This window comes from Pongo abelii, chromosome 13, assembly GCF_028885655.2.
Source record: "Pongo abelii isolate AG06213 chromosome 13, NHGRI_mPonAbe1-v2.0_pri, whole genome shotgun sequence".
Taxonomy (NCBI): Eukaryota; Metazoa; Chordata; class Mammalia; order Primates; family Hominidae; genus Pongo; species Pongo abelii.
This window is the reverse complement of record NC_071998.2, coordinates 121,435,113-121,459,704: the sequence shown is the minus strand read 5'-3', so window position 1 is coordinate 121,459,704 and position 24,592 is coordinate 121,435,113. Positions and strand designations below refer to the sequence as shown.

The 24,592-nt window shown below is 47.3% G+C and overlaps 1 protein-coding gene across 4 annotated transcripts in view; it reads right to left on the bottom strand.

Annotated features, from left to right (window-relative positions):
- The window catches only part of GPR107 (G protein-coupled receptor 107), a 90,904-nt gene that overhangs the window by 10,492 nt on the left and 55,820 nt on the right, over nt 1-24,592 (bottom strand). Inside the window, exons 14-20 of one of the 4 annotated variants that reach the window (XM_054521206.2) lie at nt 22,280-22,323; nt 19,431-19,487; nt 19,163-19,164; nt 14,762-14,846; nt 4,479-4,528; nt 2,160-2,243; nt 964-1,085 (exon numbers count right to left, since the gene is read on the bottom strand). In XM_054521206.2, coding sequence (XP_054377181.1) covers nt 964-1,085; nt 2,160-2,243; nt 4,479-4,528; nt 14,762-14,846; nt 19,163-19,164; nt 19,431-19,487; nt 22,280-22,323 — 444 coding nt within the window. Of the gene's footprint in view, nt 1-963; nt 1,086-2,159; nt 2,244-4,478; nt 4,529-8,201; nt 17,824-19,162; nt 19,165-19,430; nt 19,488-22,279; nt 22,324-24,592 lie in introns of those variants that run through there. The other 3 variants (XM_009244954.4, XM_009244955.4, XM_009244956.3) reach the window with 3 other exon arrangements.

Below are 24,592 nucleotides of genomic sequence, written 5' to 3'. Positions count from 1 at the left end.
CAACCAACAGACACTTGCTCAGATCCTGCTACTTCTAGGAAAGGCACAGCTGATGGTCCTCCTGCACTCCTCTCCACTGTTTAGAAGTAGGCGTTTCTTCCTCTGCATGGGGAGATGCTGTTTGGCACCCACTGGCAGGACCTGCCTTCCTTTACTGTTGCCGTGGAGCTGAGCACAGAGAGCTGTCCCATGCTGCCTGACCCGCTGACAGCCAAGCAGAGCCTAGCATGGGCCGAGTCTCAGCCTCTGAACTGGGAAGAATTCAAAGGCTGCCAGGGCTGGGGGCAGAACACTTAACACCAGTGAACCAAGAAGGGAAAACTCTGCCTTAGGCTAATCATCAAACACAGCATTGACCTGGCTTATCAGATTTCAGAGTTAACAAGCAAATATGCTTAATCACTATTCATTTTTCTAGACAATGATGGCCCTTTCCCAGAAAACAGGACCCTAGAGTCATTCACTCTGTGACTCAGAAAAGCCCCTATTAGTGCTCAGATATAGGTCAAAGTCATTGTGCTGTGAAAAGCCACGTAGTTATCTGACGATAGAGGATATCTGAGGATTATTAGCAGACTTAGAGATGACTCAGAAGATTCCATTTTCAGACATAAGCACCTGATGGCGGGCCTCACAGAAAGTCGGCTCCTTGTTCTCCCTCGTGAACTGGCCACGTATATTCCTAAGTTCTTGCCACTGAGTTCTTGAAAGCAGGCTCCAATGATGCTTAGTGGAACGGCAAGTTCCATCTTCCCTGACAAGACCCAGCAAGGTTTGGCAGATACTATACTTCAAACCAGATCAGACAGCCTGGGGCTCCAGTGTCCACCTCGTTCTGCTAAAAATAGAGGAACCACCCCTGCAGCCACGAAATGCTGAGAGCAGCTGGCCCGATTCACACTGTGCTGCTTTGAGTTAGGCAAAGGGGTCAGGGCTAAGGAAGAGGGAAGAAAGATTTCTTACACAGACTCCATTTCCAAGTCTTCTTCTTCCTGAGAAAGTTGTAGGTAGGGGTTATCTGAAGCCGGACGGAATTTATACCCCGTTAGAACAAAGAAGACCAGTGTGGCCGTTTCATCCAGGAGCTGCAAGTTTAAAAACCACCCCAAAATAAAGAGATTAGCAACACTGTTCTTCAGAAAGCAGTGGAATTCAACAAACTGACATATTTCCCCACAACCCACCAGTCGATGGTTCTTTACTCAAATGCCACTCCCTGCTACAGGGCATTTTCCTTAGACTTGCTGAGGCCTAAACGAGGAGCGTCCTGCCCAGGGCTGACATTTCCGAGGCCGCGCTCTGCTGTGCTTTAACCAGTCTTCATGGGTAGGTTTTAAGAGCTCATCACATACCCACTTCCTCCTACAGTGCCTACAGCACCCAGTGAGTTATTCAAGAAAAAAGTCATTTGGTGGCTTCCTCTAGTAGTTAAGCTAGTTCTAGTTTATTGCAAAGATACTTTATTGCCGAAATAATAAAATGGGCAAAGAAGAAGGGCAGCCTGAATTCTAACTACTCAGCCCTGCAACTAAAGGAAAGGACCACATCTCATCTAAGTTCTAATTATTCAGGGCAAATCTTTCTCTGCCTGAGGCTTTTCTCTTGACTTTTAAGACTGAAAACTAAAATCAAGAATGCAATTATTTTTAGATTCCTCACAGAATCCAGCAGCATTTCTGGACAAACAGATCATCTCAATTATAGGCCAGAAGAGATGGAAGGAGGCCGGGCGTGGTGGCTCACACCCGTAATCCCAGAACACTGGGAGGCCGAGGTGGGCGGATCACTTGAGATCAGGAGTTTGAGAACAGCCTGGACAACATGGCGAAGCCCCATCTCTACTAAAAAAACAAAAATTAACCGGGCATGGTGGTGCATCCCTATAATCCCAGCTACTCGGGAGGCTGAGGCAGGAGAATTGCTTGAACCCAGGAAGTGGAGGTTGCAGTGAGCTGAGATTGCACCACTGCACTCCAGTCTGGGCGACAGACTGAGACCCCGTCTCAAAAACTAAAAAAAATTTTTTTAATTAAAAAAAAGAAGAGATGGAAGGTCTTAGTGGTCATTCCCAGATAAATTAGTAACAACTGTTAAGTTACACTTCAAGACTTTATCCTCAGGCATAAATTCTCTGGCATTCTGCCCTGTGAGCAGCGTACCTGGTAGAGCCACTTCCACTGGAATGGAACAGCGAGTTTGAGGAGAAATGCAATGATCCTAGTGAAGTATATGTAACACACAATCTGTATGAGGAGGAAAGAAACAGGAAATCAGATCAACATTAAAATTAGGACACCACTTTAACAATTTGTTTTCACAAATGAGCTAGGAAACAGAAAACAGAATCACTCAAAGAAAAGTATGTGACATTTACAGTGTGAATTAATACATGCAGCGGAGAAACATGGCTACTCTGCTAGTTATACTTGAATTTCTTCTCTCTCTCCAGGTGACCAAGATATTGCTAACAGCCACACCCACGGGGAGCACAAGACACTTTAGTCAGGTTGTTCTTAACCCTTCTTCACCCTATCCACAAACATAAGCCCTTGATTTCAATCTCCAAAGACTGTATTTCTTATTCTCATGCTTTGAGGAATATTTACCAGTAGTAATAGCAAAATAAAGCCACACAGGGACATTACTGACTTCTGTCCTCTTCTCTGGCAGACGCTGCAAGCATTCGAAGTCCACACTCACAGAAGTACAAATACTACCAAGTTCTCTAGCAAGACAGGATGCCTTCATTTCTCCTTGCAGTGACAAAGACTCAATGTGCTGGCCACTAGAGCATGGCCTGTGCACGGGGACTAAGCTCAGCTGGCCTGCTGGTCAAGGACCACTCATCATCACTGCATGCAACAAGAGAGGTTCTGTGATGATCTGTGCCTGTTTCGTGGATGATATAAAATCCATGTGAAAGAAAAAATAAAAGAAAGAAAGAAAAAAAAAATCAACCCCAAGTGGAGTGTCTGCTCTTGCATCTCTCTCTACCACCAAAGTCTGATGTTTGCTTGAGCAAAGGAACTGTCTGAAGTGACAATGACAAACTCACAGATGAAAGACTTGGAAACGTTCTTTCAAGACTCAGGAAGCAAACTAACTCTGGGAGGCCTGTACCTTATATATTCCAACAAATTATGATCCTAATAATTTCTAGCAAGCTCGGTCTTTTGGTGCTAGCTGATAGAACTTTTCATGTCCATCAGAGTCCTGTTTTTAGGTTTTAAAAAAACTGTCTTAACTTTTCTGTTCTTAAGGAAAATTTATTACCACAACATGTAACTAGTTTTCTGCAGAGAAATTTGAAAGAAGAGAGAGGTAGATACTCCCATAATTTTTTTTTTTTTTTTTTTTTTTTGAGACGGAGTCTCGCTCTGTCACCCAGGCTGGAGTGCAGTGGCACTCTATCTCGGCTTAGTGCAACCTCAGCCTCCCGGGTTCAAGCGATTCTCCTGCCTCAGCCTGCCAAGTAGCTGGGACTACAAGCACGTGCCACCACGCCCAGCTAATTTTTTATTTTTATTTTTAGTAGAGACGGGGTTTCACCATGTTGGACAGGATGGTCTTGATCTCCTGACCTCGTGTTCCGCCCGCCTCGGTCTCCCAAAGTGCTGGGATTATAGGCGTGAGCCACCACACCCGGCTGATACTCCAATAATTTTTTAAATGAATAAAACAAAAATGGCTGCAGAAGAACATGACAGTGTGATCCCATTTTTCTAAATGAGTAAAAATAGTGGCCGGGATTGCACCACTGCACTCCAGCCTGGGCGACAGAGCGAGACTCCGTCTCAAAAGAAAAACAAAAAAACTCAGATATTTAATTTCCCATTTTAAAAGATACAGCTAGATTTTATAAAATGAAAGCCAGGCATGGTGGTGTACAACTGCAGTCCCGGCTACTCAGGTGACTGAGGAGGGAGGATCTTTTGAGCTTTGAGCCCAGGAGTTGGAGTCCATCTTAAGGTAGCATAGAGAGACCCAGTCTTAAAAAAAAAAAAAAAAAAAGCAAAAAAGCAAGTCACACTGGCCAGGCGCAGTGACTCACGCTGTAATCCTCGCACTTTGGGAGGCCGAGGTGGGCGGATCACCTGAGGTCAGGAGTTTGAGACTAGCCTGGCCAACTTTGCGACACCCCGTCTCTACTAAAAATACAAAAATTAGCTGGGTGTAATGGCAGCTGCCTGTAATCCCAGCTACTCGGAAAGCTGAGGCAGGGAGAATTGCTTGAACCCAGGAAGTGGAGATTGCAGTGAGCCAAGATTGCGCCACTGCACTCCAGCCTGGGTGACAGAGCTAGACTTTGTCTCCAAAAAAAAAAAAAAAAAGATAAGGAAAAAAAAAGCAAGCCACACTGCTCAGCTCCAGGTGGCACATCTTGTGCTTTCACCAATTCTTTGGAAGTTCATTTGCTCTACTCCTTGAATTGATTTTATTTATAGATTGAGGTTTTTTTGTTTTTTTTTTTTACTTACCAAGACGTAATAATGTCTGAAAAGTTTCAGCTTTGCTAAGTTAATAGCAGCTAGAGAGAAGAAAGAACAAAATGAAGAGCTCGTTAACTTCTCATTTTTAAAAGTGAGCCTCATTCAGACACCTTCTCAGTCAAGAGGCCACCTCTAACGCTGATGAGGACCATTCAGAGGCACATCCATCTATCTGGAATCAAGTCCGCTGGGCAGGCTCTCCTCCAATCACCAGGAAAAAATGTGGGAGCAGCACAGCCCCAGGCGTGAGCTGGAGGTGGCTTGCACAAGCGATTCCCGCCCCAGGGTCAGCAGCTGTAACCTGGCTATGGTGGGAGTATACTGACATCACAGGAATTGGCAGAGATGCTACAAATCAGGAATTTTTTTCCCCCCCAGAGAGCCAGCATTAAACATTTCAGCTCTGCATAGAGCTGTGACCTCCACTGGGACTAGTCTCAGGTTGGTCCCAGAGAACCACCTGGGGGGGGGGGCCTCCCACTAGCTGAGGGTGTAAATTCAATTAACCCACAGGTGCATTTTGCAAATTTCACTGAAGTTATCATTAAGTGACTTGTAATAAGCCCTTTCAGTACAACCTCCCTGGCTGGATCCTACCTTCACGCATGCTCAAGGTCAGCTGAGCCAGGACAGCTACCTTCCTGACACTGCCTACGGCTCCGAAATATTGATGAATAGAGGGAAGCCTGGCTCCCTCCCAGAGCAGCAATCCTTTCATTCATCATAAACCTTCCTGCAGGAGGCAAATTAATTTTGCTTAATAGCATTCAATTACTGATTCAGTTTAAGAATGGGACCGTGGGTGGTGAAGGTTCAAATTTCCTCTTCTTCCTCCTTTGGGCTCATGATTAGTTGTCAGGGAGGGAGGAGCAATCAGGCTCAGGATTCCAAAAGAAATTCCTGTAATCCTAAATTATCTTCAAGATCAACATCAACTAACAGAATCTACAAGAATCTCCTCTGAGAAACCCAATGCACTAATGAGGGACACTCAGAAAGTCTCATAGTTGAGAGGATAGAACACCTGCCTCTGGGGCTGCAGCAGATTCATGCAGGCATGCACACAACACCTGAAGATGCAAAATCCGCAAAATCGCAGCAGCTTTCTTATCTAGCAACCTCTCTGGCGGTCTTGTTATTTTGAAAAAATTAAATCTTGGCCTGGTGCGGTGGCTCACACCTGTCTGTAATCCAACACTTTGGGAAGCCAAGATGGGAGGATCCCTTGAGCCCAGGAGTTTGAGACCAGCCTGGGCAACAGGGTGAGACCCCTGTCTCTTAAAAAAAAAAAAAATTAAAAAATTAGCCAGGTGTGCTGCCTACTTGGGGGGCTGAGGCAGGTGGATTGCTTGAGTCCAGGAGTTTGAGACCAACCTGGGCAACACAGTAGAACCCCGTTTCTACAAAAAAAAAAAAAAAAAGAAAAAAAAGAAAAGAAATAGGCCAGGTGCAGTGGCTCACGCCTGTAATCCCAGCACTTTGGGAGGCCGAGGCGGGTGGATCACGAGGTCAGGAGTTCAAGACCAGCCCGGCCAAGATGGTGAAACCCCGTCTCAACTAAAAATACAAAACTTACCCAGACATGGTGGTGGGCGCCTGTAATCCCAGCTATTTGGGAGGCTGAGACGGAGAATTGCTTGAATCTGGGAGATGGCAGTTACAGTGAGCCGAGATCACGCTACTGCCCTCCAGTCTGGGTGACAGAGCAACACTCTGTTTCAAAAAAAAAAAAAAGAAATTAGCTGCTTGTGGTGGTACCCACCTGTGGTCCCAGCTGCTTGGGAAACAGGTGGGAGGCGCCTGAGCACTGGAGACTGAGGTTGCAGTAAGCTGAAATCGTGCCACTGCACTCCAGGCTGGGTGATAGAAGGAACCCAGTCTCAAAAAACAACAGAAAAAGTAAATTAAAAATTAAATCTCTCTGGTTCTCATCATTTTTTTGTTGTTTTTTTTGAGAGAGGTCTTGCTCTGTCACCCAGGCTGTAGTGCAGTGGCACGACCACAGCTCACTGCAGCCTTGACCCTCCCAGACTCAAGTGATCCTCAGCCTCCTGAGTAGCTGGGACCACAGGTGTGTGCCACCACGCCCAACTAATTTTTGTATTTTTAGTAGAGATGTGGTTTCACTATATTTCTCAGGCAGGCAAGAGCCTGCCTCAGCCTCCCAAAGTGCTGGGATTACAGGTGTGAGACACTGCGTCTGGCTTCATCTCTTTTTTATTCAGTCAATACAAACTCACCAAGCCCCAGCTCTGAGCCAGGCCCTGGGATACAGCAGAATACATGACAGCTGCAGCCTCTGCCCCCGGGGCAGCTGCTATCCTGTGAGGAGAGAAGGGCACCGAAGCACGAATTATGCACTCACTGAGTGACGTGCACACACAGCCACTGCTGACAGGCGTGCGATCAGGTGCTCCTCCTCCCCTGGGGGATGGGAAGGCCTTCACAGAGGACAAGACATGAGAACTGAGAAGCATCAGATATCGATAACGAAGTGCTCCCAGGGATTTTAACCTTCGCCCTCTGGGATGAACCTTTTGTGTTCCTCTCTGGATGCAAACCTGCTGCTCCCATTGGCAGGGGACAATGAAATGACCAGCTCATACTGTACTCTGCCTAACAGAACCAGTGACATAACCGGAACCGTGGCCCTCCCAAACCAGCTAAACACCTCTTCAACATGAACACTCCATTCTTCATAGCACCAACAATTAGATGGTTTAAATGATAAAAAATGCTTTAAAAGTCTCTCCTGAGGCTGGGCACGGTGGCTCACGCCTGTAATTCCCGCACTTTGGGAGGCTGAGGCGGGCGGATCACGAGGTCAGGAGATCGAGACCATCCTGGCTAACACGGCGAAACCCCGTCTCTACTAAAATCACAAAAAATTAGCCGGGCGTGGTGGCGGGCGCCTGTAGCCCAGCTACTCGGGAGGCAGAGGCAGGAGAATGGCATGAACCCGGGAGGCAGAGCTTGCAGTGAGCCGAGATTGCGCCACTGCACTCCAGCCTGGGTGACAGAGCGAGACTCCATCTCAAAAAAAAAAAAAAATAAAAATAAATAAAAGTCTCTTCTGAATTTTGCTTGCTGAAGTCCTGACAAAGGAAACTCCTACTTGCTTCACTAAGAAAATCAGCCAGACAAGGAAGTGTCATGTTTTCACTGCTGGGTTTCAAGGTGCCCTGACAAGGGTAAGCACGGGCTCCCAAGCCAGACCAGGGAAAAGGGGTGAAAGAGAGGGTTTCCCAAAGGCCCGAACACATCTCAGCAGTGAACCACCGCGGGAGAAGGCAATGTGGAGAGTGCTGCGGAACAGCAGGTGCGGAGGCTCAGGGGTGAGAGAGCTGCACATATCAGGGAAGGAAAAGTAGCTCAAAGCGGCTGGACTGTGGAGAGCCTAGGAAATGGGCCAGGGCTAAGAGTAAAGCCAAAAATTTAGTAAGACACAGAAGACTGAGCTTGTTCTCCTCGTTGATTTTGGGGGTCCCAGGGAACCTCTAAAGCAAGCTTGTCCAACCTGCGCCCCAGGACAGCTTTGAATGCGGCCCAACACAAATTTGTAAACTTTCTTAAAACATTATGAGATTTTTTTGCAATTATTTTATTTTTCTTTTTTAGCTCATCAGCTATCGTTAGTGTTAGTGTGTTTTAAGTGTGGCCCAAGACAATTCTTCCAGTGTGGCCCAGGGAAGCCAAAAGATTGGACACTCCTACTCTGAAGGGTTTTTTTTTGTTTTGTTTTCTTTTGTTTTGAGATAGGGTCTCACTCGCTGTCTCCCAGGCTGGAGTGCAGTGGTGTGATCATGGTTCACTGAAGCCTCAGCCTGCTGGGCTTACATGATCTCAAACAGCTGGGACTACAGGCGCACACCATCACGTCCAGCTAACTTCTTATGGAGACAGGGTCTCACTACGCTGCCCAGGCTGGTCTCGAATTCCTGAGCTCAAGGAATCCTCCCATCTGTTTTCCAAACTGCTAGGACTGCAGGCATGAGCCACCCTGCCAGCCTGTTTTTGTTTGTTTTTTAAACTAGTCAACTGCAGCAGTGAGAAGAAGGGAAAGAGCAGAACAAGGGGTTCAATCTGTAACTGAAAAATCAATGGAGAGGAGTCACAACCACCTTCGAACCAGCCTCCCAAAGGCTTTAGGCAACACCATGATCAGGTCTACACTTGAGAACAATTCCTCCGTGCAGGAAGGATGGAGAGAAAAAAGAGGAAGAGCCCAAATGAGGTCAAAGACCTTGAGTCTGCGGAGGCCCCTCTAAAAGGCAGTGAGATGTCCATCGATGTACAGCAATCAAGGAGTGGATGGGGCAGTGAACAGCCGGCTGATCCCACCTCAGTGGCTGCTAGGAAAGAAGGAAGAGCAACAAGGCAATGAAGTTGAAGACAGCAGAGAGAATCTTTAAGGTAAAGTCTGACGGGTCTGTCCTTTCACAGGGAAGGAAATGCGGATGGGGAGGAGACTGAGAGAAAGCAAAGAGGTTAAGGCACTGCAGGTCTTAACCAAGTAAGGACCGGGGTGGGGTGAGAGCAAAAGAGAGGAAGGCACTCTGCCTGGCACCTCCCTGGCATCATGTGTCACCACGTCACATCCTCCAGGCTCAGGCAAGACACCCTCTGAAGGGACGTGGGCTATGAGCCTCTCCATAAATGAGCCTGCGCGCCCCACACGGGCACCAGTGAAGAAACATCACCACGGCGCAGATGCCAGGCAATGTAGGTGCTAAGACTGACAAATGGACCTTGGGGACAACAAGTGCTGTCTTTGAGAAATGTAGTTAGAATAAGCAGAGCTCACAGTTGTTTCCAAAACCCAGCAGGTTGGCTCATGCCTATAATCCCAGTACTTTGGGAGGCTGAGGTGAGAGGATCACTTGAGCCCCGGAGGGAGAGACCAGCCTGGGCAACATAGGGAGACCCTGTCTCTACTAAAAATAAACATAAATCAGCTGGACATGATGACACATGCCTGTAGTCCCAGCTACTTGAGAGGCTGAGGTAGGAGGGGAGGCTGAGGCCAAAGTGAGCCGTGACTGTGCCACTGCACTCCAGCTTGGGTGACTGAGTAAGACCCTGTCTCAGTAAAACAAACAAACAAACAAACAAAAAAAAAAAACAGACTAAAAATAAAAACCCACCAGTCGTGATGCCATCATTTCCAGTCATGCATAAGACATTCCTTTATCAGATAGCAGTTGGCAGGAGTGAGGCTCCCAAGCCCTACAATGGAGCTCCAGTCACAGCTGAAGCGGCAGAGGCAGGGACTGAGCTTACTCGTGGAGTAAGAAAAAAGGAGAGTAGGGGGGTTAAAAGTCTGGGCCCTGCACAATTGAACATCCTGGGTTCAAATTCCAACTCTGCTGCTCACTGGTTGTGTGGGCTCCGATAAGTCAGCTAACCCTCTCTGAGCCTTGGTTTCTTCACCTGTTAAGGCAGGAGTAATGATACCCGCCCTTAGCGTTGCTGGGGGAATTAATGGGATAGTACACAGAAAGCAACTGGCTCGCAGTGAGCAGCTGGCTACTTGCCATGACAGTGTTAGTGTCATATAGGATTAGCCCAATACCAAATGCAGCATATACTGTGTCACAGCGGCTGCCACCTCTGGCAAGAATCCAGTGAGCAAAACTGGAACAAATGGGGACCTGGGGGCTGCCAGGGCGCCTGGGCACTCCCACAAGCAGCGCTGCCATATGCACAGGATGAGTCAGGACGCCGAGCAGGGGCTGAGCCCGCTCCGAGCAGGGTGAAACCAGCATGCTGCAGTGAGCAGCCAGGCAGCAGGTCGCAGCCTGGGGTCCCATGCCTCCCTCCATTGTTCTTCCAAAGATTTTCCTGACTTAGGAACACCGACAGCCTGTTGCTCACCGGACTGTGGCGGGCTGGGTGTTGGGCTCCTGTGGGAGTGAAGGCTCACCAAGGCTGGGCGGGCTATTTCTGACCTCACCATGAGGAGCAGCAAATATGGTGAAAGAATGAGTGTGGGGAGAGAGACAAGGCCCCAGGCAGGATCCAGGAGGCCTGCCTTCCAGCCCTGCCCCATCTCAGCTGGGTGTGCCTGCCCTTGGCCTGCTGCCTCTGTCTCCAGGCATCGACCTCCTCATGTGGAGGAGAATTCCTTTATAGCAATGGTTCTTAATGGGGGTGAGCAACAGAATCATCTGAAGAGCTTTAAGTATAGATGCCCAGGCTGCCCCTGCCCCTGCCCATCTTAGGGAATCAGGCCCGGCTATGAAGATTCTGAAACCTCTGTAGGGGAGAGAAAAGGAGGAGACAGGGGTGGGGGAGGTTGTCATGTCCACCTGGTCTTGGGGGTCCTGTAAGGCTGACCTCCTGTCCTGTGGGTTCCTCTACCTCCAACTCACTCTGAGGAAAATGACCATGACACTCGATTCTGGTAAGTCCTTCTTACTGACGAGAACAGGGCAAGTGCCCACTGAGGCGGGAAATACCACAGCCCCTGCAAATGCCCAAGTCAATACTCTCTCTGACTCAGCAGCAGAAGAGCAACGCCCCCCACAGTGCACAGGAGGCGCTGCCCCTGCCCTAGGTGGTCCCCTGTCCTCTCCGAGTGAAAGAGGGACTAAGAAGGCCAGCAAGGAGACAGATTATCCCCTCCTTCCCAGCTGACTTCCCAAGAGGATCCTGGAACTGTAACAAGGATAAAAACAACAGCACTGGTCATTGCCATCAACTGAGTCATCACCATGTGCCAGGGGCTGGGCTGGGCACCTCTCATGCTTCATCTCACGATGGCCTCTGTGGGGGAAGCAGGCCTGACACACTCAGGCCTGGAGAAGTTTAGTAAATGACCAAAGTTACTCAGCTTGTAAGTGGAGAAGCCAATACGCAAACCCAAGTCCACCTCCCTCCAAGGACCAAGCTCTTAACACCTACGCTTCATGCTAAGTGAAAGGCAGTTCATAACCTTAAAGTCCACTAATGACTTTAGGACGACACAGTTCAGGACGATTAGTTCAGGACGATTCAGTCATGACTCAAAAGGCTGGGCAATGCCCAAGAACAGGCAGTAATCCTTTCTAAGGAGTTTATACCACATGATTTATGGGACACACAGAAGCAAAGGCCCACAACAGCCACTTAAAGGGTGAAAAATTTCTAAAACAGTCCTTCCCTGAGTGTAAGGACAGCCTCAGAGCCTAAAACACCCCCACCTACTCTTTATCCTTGTTGCCTGCTTCCTCTCTCCTGGGCTTCAGAGCGAATTTTGAGTCAAACACAAAAATTAAAGAAATAAAGATGATGGACAGCCTGGCTGGTGTTAAGAGTACCTCTGACTTACTCTGAGTCTTGGCATTTCCACAATCTGCTTAAGTCCTGGGCTTCAGCTCGCTCAGTATGGGGGACAGAGGAGCTCCCCATTTGTGGTCAGGCACAGGCCTGAAAGTCTGGCAAACAGCTTCTCTCAGTCACCAGAAAGGCACCAAAGGACGCAGGCCACGGGCTGACCTGGGACCACACTGGCCTGAAATGTCCCTTCTGGGGAGGGTTTAGTTCACAAGCTGCCCTCTGGCCTCCACTAAGAAAAGATCCCACTAATCCCACTCAAAGACCATATCAGGAGCAAGTATGGGAAAGGCTGCGAGTGGTCAAGAACAACTACACAGAGAATGAAATTCTTTGATCTTCAAAATGTTGAGTCATGTGAAAATGAATCGAAAATACATTTCTGGCCAGGCACGGTGGCTCACAACTGTAATCTCAGCACTATGGGTGGCTGAGGCGCGCGGATCACCTGAGGTCAGGAATTTGAGACCAGCCTGGCCAACACGGTAAAACTCCATCTCTACTAAAAATACAAAAATTAGCCAGGCGTGGTGGTGCATGCCTGTAATCCCAGCTACTCGGGAGAGTGAGGCAGGAGAATCGCTTGAACCCAGGAGGCAGAGGTTGCAGTGAGCTGAGATCGCACCATTGCACTCCAGCCTGGGCAATAAGAGTGAAATTCTGTCTCAAAAAAAAAAAAAAATACATTTCAAATATATATTTGAAGCAATGACCCAGGAGATATGAAAAGTCATCAAACTGAACAGTTAAGGACTGTGCATATTATTGTAAAGGAAATTATATCTTAAATGATAAATAAAAAGCATCAACAAAAGCAGCAGAAACAGCTCCTGAGAGTAGCACTAAAGACCACACAACACCAGGAAAGCTAGCTCTGACAAAGACTTCTGTTGCCAAGCCTGTTAGGTTTCCAGCTCCTATTTACCTTCGATTCTAGAGCCACAATGCACCAAAGGCACACAAGAGGGTGGTGTGCAAAGGGCCACGCTGATCTCAGACTCAGCTCCCGTCAGTCTCTCCTGTTTCTCTGCCAGCCGCAGCCTGCAGCCGCAATGCTGTGAGCTATGCCAGTGAGACTTGGGACGCAACGCTGCAGCTGGGCTGAGGTAAACATTACCCCCAACCCCTCCTGTCCACTGCACGCAGTCACAGCAGTGAGATAGGCAAGGATGAAGGTCAGACTTCCCAATGCTTGATGACAAAGGCTGGATAATAGCAGGCAAAACCTTCTCAGCAAGAGAATCTGACCTTCCCTAAATACTGCAGTCATCAATTGAGAAGAGTTGGTTCTCAACAATGTCTCAAGACACACAGAAAGCACATGCATGTTAACACCCGTAGGCAGAAGAACCAGGCCCAGGCAGGTCCAGGGAGGGTCTGCCACCACGGACCACTAACCAGGCCCTATGGGTGGCTGTGGGCCCCCCGAAGTACTAGATTCCCAACACTTTAAAGGCCTAAAAAAGCCTGGCAATGTGTCCAAGACAAGACTGCTTCTCAGCTGGATGATATGAGAGGCCTCTGCTTTTGGATATAGCTTAAATGAACTGAGAGTGGTATCACTGGTTAATGGATTATTTCATAATGTACATCAGAAGCTGCGACTCAGGCATTACAGGAATAGAGTGCAGTCTGCTAAGGAAAAGTAATGACAAGAGAGTTTTGGTGATTAAAGAAATTTAAAATCACTGTATTAAATCAGCTTAATAAAAAACACACATTGGCCGGGCACAGTGGCTCATGCCTGTAATCCCAGCACTTTGAGAGGCTGAGGCAGGCAGATCACCTGAGCCTCCCAAGTAGCTGGGGTTACAGGTGTGCACCATCACGGCTGGCTGATTTTTTTTTTTTTTTTTTTTGAGACGGAGTCTTGCTCTGTCACCCAGGCTGGAGTGCAATGGCGCGATCTCAGCTCACTGCAAGCTCTGCCTCCTGGGTTCACACCATTCTCCTGCCTCAGCCTCCCAAGTAGCTGGCACTACAGGTGCCCACCACCACGCCAGCTAATTTTTTGTATTTTTAGTAGAGACGGGGTTTCGCCGTGTTAGCCAGGATGGTCTCGATCTCCTGGCCTCAAGCAATCCACCTACCTTGCCTTCCCGAAGTGCTGGGATTACAGGTGAGAGCCACTGTGCCTGGCCTATTTTTTTTTTAAAAGTAAACAAAAAAGACCAGAGCAGAACTGCTCTTTGAGGTCCATTCCAGTGGAAGTGATAGAAAAGAGAAAGCAAGAAAAAAATGAGCGGAAAAAAGGGAGAGGATCTCTTCTGGGAATGAGTCCTTTGGGGAAGTCTCACATCATGCGGCTGGTATGTTCCTATCCAAATCACTGTAGGAGGGTAATAAGATGATTTAAATTAATCTAAAGAAGAGGTTATTAAATCTGGGGTCCATGAATCCCATGATATTACATGGAAAACTTTATGTAGACATGGGAAGTCTATATCTCTCACTAGATTCTCAAATAGGTCTATTATTCCCCAAAGGGATAAAAACCACCAATCAAGGAAAGCAAGGATGAAAAATAAGAATTAAATATATAAACATGAGTTGCAGCCATGATGCACTCAGTGATTATTTCTCCTCTTGTCTTCCCTAGTAGGTTTTTTGTTAGGTCTGTTTATATGAACACACCCAGATACAACAGAGTTCTTTGGCATAAGCTGCCCTGGACTAACAGACATCTTAAATAACCACAAGCATCTGGCCAACTAAGTCTGGAATAAGCTCAATAGGCAAAGGAAGAGAACCAGACAGGCTTTCAATCATCTTCACATCCCCATGTCCATGACAGACTCAACAAGCCTCATCTCTAACACAACAGTTCTCCATCTTTTGGTCTGAAGACCTTTTCACACTTTTAAAAATTCCTAAAGACCCCAAGTTTTTTGGTTAATATGATTATATCTACAAATATGGATCAGAAAGTAAAACAGGATGGGTCCAGTGGCTCACACCTATAATCCCAGCCCTTTGGGAGACTGAGGCAGGAAGACAGCTAGAGGCCAGGAGTTCAAGATCAGCCTGGGCAATATGGTGAGACTCCATCTCCACAAAAAAAATTTTAAAAATTAGTGAGGCATGGCAGTGCATGCCTGTAATTCCAGCTACTTGGGAGACTAAGATGAGAAGATCACAAGAGCCTAGGAGTTTGAGGTTACAATGAACTATGATCACACCACTGCACTCTAGCCTGCGTGACACAGGACCCTGTCTCTAAAATTAATTAATAATATATGTATATAGTTTTTCGAGACGGAGTCTTACTCTGTGGCCCAGGCTGGAGTGCAGTGGCACGATCTCAATTCACTGCAAACTCCGCCTCCCAGGTTCAAGCAATCCTTTTGCCTCAGCTTCTCGAGTAGCTGGGATTACAGGTGTGCGCTACCACGCCCAGCTAATTTTTGTATTTTTAGTACAGACAGTGTTTTACCATGTTGGCCAGGCTGGTCTCGAACTCCTGACCTCAACTGATCCGTTTGCCTCTGCCTCCCAAAGTGCTGGGATTACAGGCATAAGCCACTGTGCCTGGCCCCAAAATAAAAACCCTCTTTTCTAAAAAAAAATGAAAAAAAAAAAAAAAAAAGAATGAGAAGACCGGAATTATTTTTGTAATTCTCTTTAATGTCTAGCTTAATAACATGCAGCTGGGTCCTCATATTTGATTCAATCAGCATTCAACTTGCAGTGAGGGAGTATTTGGCGAAAATATATGAAGAAAATCTGGCCCCATACAGATAGATGTAGGCCTTTTCAGATTACTGTGAATAGTCTGTGATTCTACATTAAAACCTGACAAGAGGTTGCTTCTAAAGATGAGGGAGGTGGGGAATCTGAGACTTATCAATGAACTTTCCACACTCTTACATTAATAAACTCCACTGGTCCATCCTGCACTTTCAGGAGAGCTTTGACCCCCGTGCATGACTATGGAACATCCTGCACTTTCAGGAGAGCTTTGACCCCCATGCACGACTATGGAACATCCTGCACTTTCAGGAGAGCTTTGACCCCCGTGCACGACTATGGAACATCCTGCACTTTCAGGAGAGCTTTGACCCCCGTGCATGACTATGGAACATCCTGCACTTTCAGGAGAGCTTTGACCCCCGTGCATGACTATGGAACATCCTGCACTTTCAGGAGAGCTTTGACCCCCGTGCATGACTATGGAACATCCTGCACTTTCAGGAGAGCTTTGACCCCCGTGCATGACTATGGAACATCCTGCACTTTCAGGAGAGCTTTGACTCCCGTGCATGACTATGGAACATCCTGCACTTTCAGGAGAGCTTTGACCCCCGTGCATGACTATGGAACATCCTGCACTTTCAGGAGAGCTTTGACTCCCGTGCATGACTATGGAACATCCTGAACTTTCAGGAGAGCTTTGACTCCCGTGCATGACTATGGAACATCCTGCACTGGGCCAGGTGGAAGACAATGTTTCAGTGTGTTATGTAGATCTCCCAGATACAGAAACATTTTATTATAGAATTCTTAAAAAATCACATTGTTAATATCACCTCTGCTTACATCAGAAGTCTTATAAGAACTGGGAAACTGGCTGGGCGTGGTGGCTCACGCCTATAATCCCAGCACTTTGGGAGGCCGAGGTGGGCGGATCACTTGAGGTCAGAGTTTGAGACCAGCTTGGGCAACAAATTGAGACCCCATCTCTACAAAAAATACAAGAATTAGCCGGGCATGGTGGAAAGATCTGTCAGGAGGCTGCAGTGGGAGGCTCACTCGAGCCCAGGAGGTCAAGGCTGCAGTGAGCTGAGATTGTGCCACTGCACTCCAGCCTGACTCAAGAAAAAAAAAAAAAAAGATCTGGAAAACTGTCAGTTAGGAAACTGTCAGGCTGACAGGGATAAATACAAGTTTTCCTTTATCACTGGCAACAAATACTATTAGTTGTTTTTGTTGAAGTAATATGTTCACTTTGTTCATTTTCAAGAAAATGTCCACCAAAAACCCATGTCTGTGCCACCATAACAGTCATTCTTCCAGATAAAAGCAGCTTGGCCAGGCACAGTGGCTCATGCCTGTAATCTCAGTACTCTGGGAGACCTAGGTGGGTGGATCACTTGAGCTCAGGAGTTTGAGACTAGCCTGGGCAATATGACAAAATCCTATCTCTACAAAAAATACAAAAATTAGCCAGGCATGGCAGCACACGCCTGTAGTCCCAGCTACTCTGAGGGCTGAGGTGAGAGGATCAGTTGAGCCCAGGAGGTTGAGGCTGCAGTAAGCCAAGATTACACCACTGGACTCCAGCCTGGGCAACAGTGCAAGACCCTGTCTCAAAAAAATAAGTAAATAAAAAACAACAACAAAATAAAATAAAAGCAGCTAGTTCAGCCTGCAATTCAAACAAGTGCACACGTACTTTCCCTCAAGGCCACACCCATCACACTTCAGGCCCAGCAGCAGTGCTGTGTGCACACCTTCCATGCTGTCTCACCGAACATTAAAAGGCAAGGGTTGAGATTTAATCACATGAACAGTTTTATTATTTCAAGACCATTCTTAAGTGATATGAGCCTTTTTCACCTCCTGTGAGTAGATGACAGTAAAGAATGCAGTGGCTACTGGTAGAGTCTGGTGCCACAGCCTGGAATCACGTGAGGGTGCCGGCAATTTTACCCATCATTGCTTTTCACCATCAGGCAAATGTCAACAGTACAAGAGACTCATACCGTATGATTATGAAAATAGTTTTGATCCTGAGGACCCCCTTGAGAACCGCTGCCCTAACAAATGCCTTGCATGGTCGCGGCTCCTTTCAGAGCACGGCGGCACCTCAGAATGAAGCCGTTCCTCCATCAACTCTGCAGCCAGCCAACCGGGATTGTTTAAATACTTCTGAAGCTCACATGAAAGCTAAGGCTCTTCAGAATACATCTTCTGATTTTTCCTCAGAAACACAAGGCCCAAAAAAAGGATGGTCAGCAGCAGAGACTGTTAATTAAATTTACGGTGTGTATCTCGACGCCAGTCCTATAAGGTAATGACACTGGAGAAAGAGAAGGGAATGGGGATGCGGACTCAAGGGCAGTCAGAGCCAGTAAATCTTGGCAGGCGAGACAGAGTGGAGCCAGTGCTAGGTGTGTCTGTGCGAGACTCACTTAAGCTCACTCTCGGAGGATGCAGTGCAGCTGTGAGTCTCAGTGACCGAAGACCTGAGAGAAGCCACAGCGCATGACAGGAGAGACAAAGACACGGCTAAAGGACAGTGGGCAGCTTCGGCCTCAATGCTTTCCTTTAGATTTCCCTCAGGTTTGGTCAAAAGGAATCCAGAGACAACAAAGTAAAAGCCAAACAAACACTCTCTGAAAGCTGTATTCACCCCAAAACTGAAAGCTGTATTCACCCCAAAACTGAAAGCTGTATTCACCCCAGTGCAGGAAGGAAAACTACAAATAGCATGTCTCTCACTTGCAGTTACTGGGCCCGGACTGCACCTAAACTAAAAAGGAGATTCTTTGCCATACTGTTTTGCTGTTGTTGTTTTGAGATAGGTCTGGCTCTGTTGCCCAAGCTGGAGTACAGTGGTACAATCTCAGCTCACTGTAGCCTTGATCTCCTGGGCTCAAGTGATCTTCTCACCTCACCCTCCCAAGTAGCTGGGACTACAGGCGTGTGCCATCAAGCCCGGATAATTTTTGTATCTTTTTGCAGAGGTGGGGTTTTGCCATGTTGCCCGGGCTGGTCTGCCACAGTTTTTTGTGTGGTTTTTGGTAGAGATGGGATCTTGCTATTATGTCACCCAGGCTGGTCTAATACGCCTGGCCTCAAGCAGTCCTCCTGCCTCGGCCTCCCAAAGTGGTAGCATTACAGGCATAAGCCACCATGCCTAGCCTAAAAATGAGATTCTTAAGCCCAAAGTGGCCAGATGCAGTGGCTCACACCTGTAATGCCAGCATTTTGGGAGGCCTCATGAGGCAGGGAGGATGGCTTGAGGTTAGGAGTTTAAGACCAGCCTGGGGAACATAGTGAGACCTCATCTCTACAAAAATTTTAAATTAAAAAAAAGAAAAGCCCAAGTTACTGTCAAGGCCATGAAATGAGTCACTGGAATAATGAGCCTGAGAGCAGGAAACAGAATGTCAGGCTCTATCCGGCAAAGCTTCCAAATCTAATAGGAGACATTATTGCCTGTAGACTTTGTGCTCCTAGTTGCCTCCAGATCTCAGGAGGAGTGAACCGAGGGGGCACAGAGGGCCAATGGGGCCATAGATCCCAGAACCAGCGACTAGCAGCATGCTCATTCCCACTTTCCTGCAAGCTTTACAGCACACAGCTGCCCTGTAGTCACACCCGAGGGCAGCTCCAGCACAGGCCATTCCTGAGACCTCTCTGCAGGGGAGGCTCCAGCTGGGAACGTGGCTGCTCTGGCTCTGGGAGTGTTGCAAGCATAACCACTTTTCAGGGTACAGAGTGATGCCCAAAAGCATCTCACAGCCTCAATCAATTCAGGGAGAAGAACATGAACCAAAACGACAATCCCGTTCTAATCTGCTCTGTCCCTCTTTCAGAGGATTTGTGATATATGCTGATGAGAAATGGGTGCTTCCTTAGCAAATGTCTTCCTAAGAATGGGGAATGTGAACCCTGGTTTACCTATGCGACTTCCTGCTCTTAGATTCGCTCTCTGCTGAAGAGGTCCCATGCTGTCACCTGGTGGAAAAAAATGAGAAACTGCCTTGTGTGCCCAGGCCATGACAAAAGCATTCCTGTTAAAGGAAGTTACCCTTTACTACAGATGCTGGGGGACAACGCTGACCCCACGCTGCCTCACCTGCTGTGCCATCTACTCCAGACAGAGCACCTTACCAAGATCCTCAGCTACCAACCAACCTCAGGTGGAATAAATGGTCCCAGTGGCAGTCACCACAGCCACCCCACACTCGCTAAAGCAAGATGGAGGACCGAACAGGTAGGCGAGTCAGGAGGACGAAGCAGGGGCCGGGGAGGACGCGAAGAAGGGAGGAATTCATCAAGGGGCAGGATCGAGCAAGGAGAAACACACAGGTAAGCCTCGCCAACAAAAAGCACTGCCCTTGGGATTTTTACACCTTTTTAGCCAAACAGCCGGAAGAACCAATGAGAAATACAGAAGTGTATAAGATAATAAAGTTAAATGGTCTCATCAAGATATATTAAAATAAGAAAAAGCCTAGCCGGGAGCGGGGGCTCATGCCTGTAATCCCAGCACTTTGGGAGGCCGAGGTGGGTGGATCACGAGGTCAGGAGTTTGAGACCAGCCTGGCCAACATAGTGGAACCCCGTCTCTACTAAAAATACAAAACATTAGCTGGGTGTGGTGGTGGGCGCCTGTAATCCCAGCTATTTGGGAGGCTGAGGCAGGAGAATCGCTTGAAGCTGGGAGGCGGAGGTAGCAGTGAGCTGAGATCGCATCACTGCACTCCAGCCTGGCAGACAGTGCGAGACTTCATCTCCAAAAAAAAAAAAAAAAGAAAAAGAAAAAGCCTACCTGTTCACCAAGTTACAAATATAATAAAACTACCTTCTACCTTCTTATACCTTCTTATATAACACAATAAAAGAAAAATAAGGACAAGAATATCCCCAAACAGGCTGGGTGTGGTGGTTCACATCTGTAATCCCAGCACTTTGGGAGGCCGAGGCAGGCGGATCACTTGAGGTCAGGAGTTCGAGACCAGCCTGGCCAAGGTGGTGAACCCCATCTGTACTAAAAACACAAAAATTAACTGAGCGTGGTAGCAGGCACCTGTAATCCCAGCTACTTAGGAGGCTGAGGAAGGAGAATCGCTTGAACCCAGAAGGCAGAGGCTACAGTGAGCAGAGATCATGCCACTGCATTCTAGCTTGGGTGACAGAGCAAAACTCTGTCTCAAAAAAGAAGAATATCCCCAAATTAGCCGGGCGTGGTGACAGGCGCCTGTAATCCCAGCTACTTGGGAGGCTGAGGCAGGAGAATCGCTTGAACCCAGGAGGTGGAGGTTGCAGTAAGCCGAGATCGTGCCATTGCACTCTAGCCTGGGCAAAAAGAGCAAAACTCCATCTCAAAAAAAAAAAAAAAAAAAAAAAAAAAGGAACATCCCCAATTATTCCCAGAGGTGGATTTGTACTTCCTACCTTGGGTTTTTCTAATGATGGCAGGGTGCTTTACTGGGCTCCAAGAAAGGCTATGTAGCCCGGCTAGAAGCAAAAGCTCTGTGACTCCTGCCTAAAGCCACTGAAAAGAACCTATCACAAGAGGACACTCCAGAGGGAAAAGAAGGGAACCTGGTATCTTTGAGGGAAAAAAATGAGAAAACAAGAGAAGGGCTATCCCCAGGACTAGAAAGAAAACAAAAGCTGGTGCAGGTCGCAGAAGCTGAGTGGGCCTTGGGAGGCTGGCCTCTGACCACCGATCAAGGCTCCAAGCCTGGGTAAGTTACGTGAGCCTGGACAGCAGGAATGCCATACTATCTGTTCCAGCCCCAAACTGGCGAGATCCTCCAGAATACTGTGCCCTAAATAACAACCTAGGGCTGACCCTGGCGTGAAGCCTCAAAGTCATGTTTAATTTAACTTAAAGAAATAATGCATTATTAGTTATATACCAGGTTTGTGAAAGAAGATTTACAGCTACTATGCATTTTCTGAATTTTCTAAAATGAATCTACATTGGCTTTATAATCAGAAATAGGGTCAGCAACAAAACTATTAACAAAAACCTGTTTTATTTATTATTCATAACCTGCATTAAAGAATGTTAATATCCAACTGGGTGTACGATACCATGGATCCAGAGACTGTTCTGAGCTTTCAGAGGGGGAGCACTGCTCCTTAAACCCTTGTGGTCTGAAATTCTCACTTGTGCCATGGCAGCCTGTGGTCATGGACATTATTCAAATAAGCCCAGAACCACACAGAACATTTTCTTTGCAGCTTTTCTTCTGATTTAGGAGGCATGACTGGAAAGTCAAGGAGATGCAAAACGGCTACAAAGGGCACAACCATTTCAATATCAGGTAGTTTTCAAGGTTCCTTCTGTCATCAGAGTCTTGCTTTAAATGAATACTGACACATCTATTTTGAAAGTGTGTTAAATCAGCAGGCAGGGCTGCTTTACACATAGCCATCTCCAATCCATTATCCCTCCTGTTCTCACAGTGAAGTGTTATCTGGCCCTTCTAAGACAAGATTTTCTCTTTCTGACTCAGTTTTGAGAAGGTGAAAATCACAATCATGAGTGGAAATGAAATGAATCATCTTAATAAGCAGCAGTCACCCCCAACCTCCTCCTTATACAACTGACTCAACACCTCCTTCTCCAAACTACCCCTGGCTGCTCTCACGAAGTGGGCCCGAGGCCTCCCAGCTCTCCTCCCAGGAAGACAGCATCTTGAGACCATAGGCTGCCTCCACTCCTCCGCAGTGCCGCAGCACGTGTGTTCAGAGAAAGCTGAGCAACACAAAATGAACACAAGAGAACTTGCCTTTTCCATCTGTTGCTGATGCTTCTTGTAAATGTCTGATTGACCTAAAAATAAACATTTAGAGAACAAAAAGTTAGCTGACAAATCTGCACTCCTCTCTATTTCCAGCTCTAGTAACTTGAGGCTGAATTTCTCAATTACATGCTGAAAGGCTGGACTACATCACTTTAGAGCACTCTCCCTAAAACGGGGGATGGTTGATATCAACACGTCTGAGGTAAAGTCGCCCTCTGCTGGCCAAATCTGTGGCAATAAGTCTAGCAGGGACCAGAGCATGAGGAGAAAACAAAACTCCATCATTTAATGCTCCTGTTAATCTCACTCCCACAACCACGCCCTACCCAACACTCCCATGACAATGGAGCATCACTGAGCTCACCTGCCAGCAGGAGAGAATAAACCCTAGAAGAAAGTCACCAGCTGACTTCTAGAGTCTACGTCTAAGAGCTGTGAACATACAGCTCCATGCAAACTCATTGAGTGGAGATTTTTAACATTGCTGAAAAATGCCAGCCTCCAGGGACACTGTTTGGGGCTGTGATGTGCTGGTACCTAATGACCATCATTACATTTCAGGCAGAGGAACATTAACATTATTACAGAAGCCGCAGGTGAGAGGTGGAGGCACCATGAAAAGCCACCAACAGAGAGACCTCCTTGAGAGCTGAACAGGTCACAGGCAGACAGGCTGTGTGAGGGAAGGCGGCTGTGGTCTGACACTGCCACTCACTCTTGTCAGCAAATCAATTACTCTTCCTAAATCCTCCGTAATTTGCCCACCTGTGAGAGGGGCTATCTGCTTGAGAACTGAATGGAACACCACACGAAAGCTAACCAGTACACTGCTGGCCCTGAAGCAATGCTGGCTGAATCGGGATATTTACAAGTATTATTATTATTATTTTATTTATTTATTCATTTATGTATTTATTTATTTATTTTGAGACAGAGTCTTGCTCTGTTGCCAGGCTGGAGTGCAGTGGCATGATCTTGGCTCACTGCAACCTCCACCTCCTGGGTTCAAGCAATTCTCCTGCCTCAGCCTCCCGAGTAGCTGGGACTACAGGCGCGTGCTACCACGCCCAGCTAATTTTTGTATTTTTAGTTGAGATGGGATTTCGCCATGTTGGCCAGGATGGTCTCGATCTCTTGAGCTCGTGATCCGCCCGCCTCGGCCTCCCAAAGTGCTGAGATTACAGGCGTGAACCACCACGCCCAGCCTAAAAATATTATTAACCTTGAATCACCTCTCCAGTACTTACTGACTTTTTTCATTTTACAGTAACTTTTAGGATACTTACCTTAAGGAATTTTGCCATTTGGAATCTGCTCATTAGTGTTGTAATTAACAAGGGGCAGGAAATGGCTGCTTACACCTCGACAGCTTGTTGGGGTTCCTTATATTTGACTGTTCTGATAGTGGCATGTGTAAAAGTAGGGTGTGAATCTCTGTTACCTAATGAGGTGCTCTTTTCGATCTGGAAACAATGCTGGACATCCTGTGTTACAGATACCCGAGTGACTAATTCCTGTGCAGGACGGCAGGAGGCTGCAGTGAGGAGGAAGAGTCATTCATATTCCACTGGGTGCGGTGGCTCATGCCTATAATCCCAGCACTTTGGGAGGCTGAGGTGGGAAGATCACTTGAACCCAGGAGTTTGAGACCAGCCTGGGCAACATGGCAAAACCCTGTCTACAAAAAATTGGCTGGGTATGGTAGTGTGTGCCTGTGGTCCCAGCTACCCAAGAGGCTGAGGTGGGAGCATCATTCATAATCTCTTCTATGATGGTAGCTGTCTGCTGAACTGATACGAGATCATGTGTGATGTATGATGGAATTAGGGTAAAGAGTGAATCTAACTGGCTGGAATGAGAAGTACTCTCCATTGGTACCATGTTATAAATAATGAGAGTAACTGACAAACCCCAGGATCCTCAAAAATATTAATTTACTGGATGGGGCATTGCAATAAGAAGCACCTCAGCCAGGTGTGGTGGCTCATGCCTATAATCCCAGCACTTTGGGAGGACAAGGCAAGTGGATCACCTGAGGTCAGGAGTTTGAGACCAGCCTGGCCAAAATGGCGAAACCCTGTCTCTACTAAAATCACACACAAAAAATTAACCGGGCATGGTGGCACGCACCTGTAATCCCAGCTACTCAGGAGGCTGAGGCAGGGGAATCACTTGAACCCAGGAGGCAGAGGTTGCAGTGGGCCGAGATTGAGCCATTGCACTCCAGCCTGGGCAACAAGAGCGAAACTCCATCTCGGGTTAAAAAAAAAAAAGAAGAAGCACTTCACTTCTAATGGA